Source organism: Micropterus dolomieu, linkage group LG05 (assembly GCF_021292245.1).
Source record: "Micropterus dolomieu isolate WLL.071019.BEF.003 ecotype Adirondacks linkage group LG05, ASM2129224v1, whole genome shotgun sequence".
Classification (NCBI taxonomy): Eukaryota; Metazoa; Chordata; class Actinopteri; order Centrarchiformes; family Centrarchidae; genus Micropterus; species Micropterus dolomieu.
In genome coordinates this window covers 21,784,591-21,788,366 of record NC_060154.1, presented here as the reverse complement: position 1 = coordinate 21,788,366, position 3,776 = coordinate 21,784,591, and the positions used below count along the sequence as shown (strand labels likewise).

At 39.5% G+C, this 3,776-nt stretch overlaps 1 protein-coding gene across 1 annotated transcript in view; it reads left to right on the top strand.

The window, feature by feature from the left end:
• creb3l3a (cAMP responsive element binding protein 3-like 3a) overlaps positions 1-3,267 on the top strand; it is an 8,382-nt gene extending 5,115 nt beyond the window's left edge. Inside the window, exon 10 of the mRNA XM_046050408.1 lies at positions 2,575-3,267. Within this exon, the coding sequence (XP_045906364.1) occupies positions 2,575-2,891 (317 nt within the window). The 3' untranslated portion in view covers positions 2,892-3,267. The remainder of the gene's footprint in view (positions 1-2,574) is intronic.
• The last annotated feature ends 509 nt before the right edge of the window (positions 3,268-3,776 follow it).

Genomic DNA, 3,776 nt, shown 5'->3' with positions numbered 1-3,776 from the left:
AAGAAAATACGCAGAAAGATTCGCAATAAGCAGTCGGCCCAGGAGAGCAGGAAAAAGAAGAAGGAGTATATTGATGGACTGGAGAGCAGGTAAGAATATGATTTATAAATGAGTAACAAGAGACATGATTATTGTTTTGCATGTTTTTACATATTAACAACACATTTAAAATGTTAACCATTTTCCAAAACAGACAGTGTATTTCTTTCGTTTGTTTTCCTGCTATAACCTCCATTCAGCGCTTGGTCAGTTCAGTGAATCATGACGAGAGTCACTTTGTGGCTTCCTGAATTGCCAGCGTTTCATCTAACTGTGGTTCGATTCTGGCGTGTCACATGTCATTACCCTCACTTACTGCCTCTCTCTATCATTAGCTCGCACAGACAAAAATGCTGAAAATTTTTTAAAACATCAGCTTGCGGAGACTGCTGTCTATGTTACACTGCTGTATATTATCAATGCATGGTGATGCATTTATAAGCAGGGACTGTTTAATGTACATGTGTTTTGTGTGCTGAACAGGTGGGACGTTCTAAGACTTACAGTAATGTATGCTTTGGAAAATGTGTGGCAAAGTGAATGCAGTTTGTAAATGTTGGACTATATCTTCCAGAATCTCCCAAATCACTTCCTGAATGAGAAAGGGGGTTTTAAAACTCTTGTGTTCAATTGGCTTTAAAATGCGTATTGCTTAATGGAGCTTTAATGACAGTTTTAAATTTGATTGCAGTTTTAAAATATGGGAGATAATTATATTTTCTGACTGGATTATCTCCACTAGGATGGCTGCCTGCAATGCACACAACCAGGAGCTGCAGAGGAAAGTGTCCCAGCTGGAGAAATGCAACATGTGAGAGATTTTAAAATACTTGTCTTTCCATTTCCAGTCATTCATTCCTCTTTAATCCCCTGGCTGACATTTCTTCCACTCAGAAACTGCCTTTAGCAATTAGCCTTGCCCTCTTGTTCCCTCAAACCCTTGTTAATCCAATTATATTTATCTGTCTTTTACAATTTACAATTTTTTCCTTTTTCTTTTCTCTTTGACCCACCCCATCCTCTCTGCAGGTCACTAATGGAACAGTTGCGCAGGCTGCAGGCTCTGGTCATGAATACATCTAACAAGACTGCACAGACTGGGACATGTGTACTGGTATGGATGTCTTCTGTGTTTGTGGCAGGCAGATAAATAAATCACCCAGACACTCCATATGACTCCTCATTTAAAAAAAAACACTGTTATAGCCAAGTCAAGCTTACTAAAACCACTGATAGCAACCAAAGGCCATTTAAAACATGTATAGCTGGATTAGCTGTCAATGAAGGCTAATCTAGACATGTACACAGTGGACAAGTCCCCATAAAGAAAAATACACTGTCTGAACAGAAAATATGTATTGCCTGTGATCACTCAAATGGAATAAAGTGCAAGGCCTGAGGCAACATGAGTGGAGAAGATTTTAAAAAAACATTGCGACCTGAAAGCACATTCACAGAGGGAATATTCAAACCATTAGCCACTCAAACTGTATGCAGAACACACAGATTTTCAAGTAACAACTCTCTTTGATGTGAATTCAGTGTGAATAATGGATTTGGCACCTATTCCGACCATCCTTCAATGTAACTTTCTTTGTCTGGTAGGTACTCCTGCTGTCCTTCTCCCTAATCCTGTTCCCCAGCCTCAAGCCCTTCTCTGACACCAAGGTCAGCCAAGGAGACTTCAGTCCAGTCAGAAGTGAGTAACCTTCACTAATAGCTTTGTGCACCCACCTGCCAACTAATCCAGCACCTCTCTGTCACAGCTAAGGAGCTTGTTAGGACTGTGGTCTCAACCATGGCTGGAAACGTTCTCACCTACAGAGCCTCATAGCCTGCTCTGCCAATCTGAGGATTTGCTGCCGACTTAAAAACATTAAAAGTTTGGGGCAATGCAGAGAGAACCAAGGCCATGAATTGTCATTACGGTTATTAAGCTATTGCTCTGTCCACATCTTCCAATAAATTACCATTAATTACCACTTTAATATTAGATTTCTTCATGCAATTATTACGAGGCGATATTAGGATCTGCACAGCACCACAGGGTAATTTGTTACCATAAGTTGTTTGACAGCTGTGAAAAAGCAATCGATGCTTCACTGTCTGAGTGTTAAAGGCTATGTTAGAAGTGTGTAGAGGTTAAGAGTCTTTAACATCTTGAGATTTAAATTTGAGGCGTGCATGCACGCAAGCACGCTGACACACTTGTTCACCACGGTGCCAGTATAGAAAACAAAGGAACACTTTACTTAAACTGAATTTATAAGCAGTACACAAGCATTTAATGCATATTTATAACACACTATAATGTAGTTGTTAAGTGTTATAAATAAATAAAGGAGTTATAGTTGTTCACAAGTACATGAATAAACACTTGCACCTGCTTAAACAGCATTTTAGTGTTAGAAACCATTTATTAAATGTTTATATACTGCATATAAAATAGGGGGACTATAATAATAATAATCAGAGCTGCATGTCCACAGTGGCTTGAACTTGTTTGTCATTTCTCTGTGTCTTATTCTTGCACAGTCCAGTCACGGTCCCTGCAGAACCTTCAAGCTTCCCGTGTGCTGCATGTCACTGATCCCCCCTTCTCTGCTGAGGATGAATCAGAGTCGCTGCACCGGCATTTCTCAGGAGACCGAGGATTGGAAGATATTACCGCACTGATGGGAAAACTGAGAGTGAACCAAGACCGGTCCAGTTTGGAGACCATGTCTCTAAACAGCAGTGAGGAAGAAAGGATGGGTCATTTCCACGTAGACCCAATTACTGGTCACATAGCTTCTTTGACCTTGGACCCCCAGCGCTCTACCAGGCTGCAACCACATGCTGATGACATGTAAAAGAAATGAATAAATTGTTCCCACATGAATTCCCCAAACTGTTCCCTCCAAATGGTAGGGCAGGAAATGATCTGGGGCTGCTGTTTACATGGGCAGGGAAATTAGGTTTTGATAATTTTTTGCCTTTAATATATATGATGTCTGTATTCCTTTTCCTTATTTGTGATACTGTTTTATATCAGTACATGTTTTTGAATCTTACACTGAAATTGCCTGTCAAGAAACTGTCAAGTTTGCCTCCTTTGCTTTGATTTTTAAAAAATGCCAGTGTAAATTAGTGCATTTGAAACTGTCATAAACTGGGTAAATAGAGTTGGGATGATGTGTACAGTTTTGATCTGACAATATAATTTGTGAAATGTTAAAGGGTTTTTGAAAGCATGTTTTTATTGAAGAATTGATTGTATTTGTTTAGATTCATTTATAGATAAACTCAAATAATGCCTCAAATAAAATACGTCAAAGTGAGATCAGTAGGCTCAAAACACTGGATTAATTTTCTCTATGAAGTTTGGGAGTTTATAATTAAAGAGATATTTCCCTTGACAGTGCCTGAAAAGATGATCCAATGTGTAGACAAGCCATCTCTCAAAGGACGAGTACATTAGAGTTAATGTCATTGGAGACATGGTTTATAGAGAGGGAGAGAAACTGGGCCAAAGGTGGAACAGGTGACCTCTTATCGCTTGACTCAGACTTCTTACCCAATAATTGATATTTACTCGTTGAAGACAGATGGTAGCTTGTGTCCACAGCACTCTGTGTCTGGCTTGTCAGACCACACAGTGATGGGATGTTAGAGTTTTTATCCCTGCTGCCACTTGGGCCAGAACTCCATCTAACATTTAAGGTGTGACTTGTTTAGATTCACATTTTCTGTGGTCT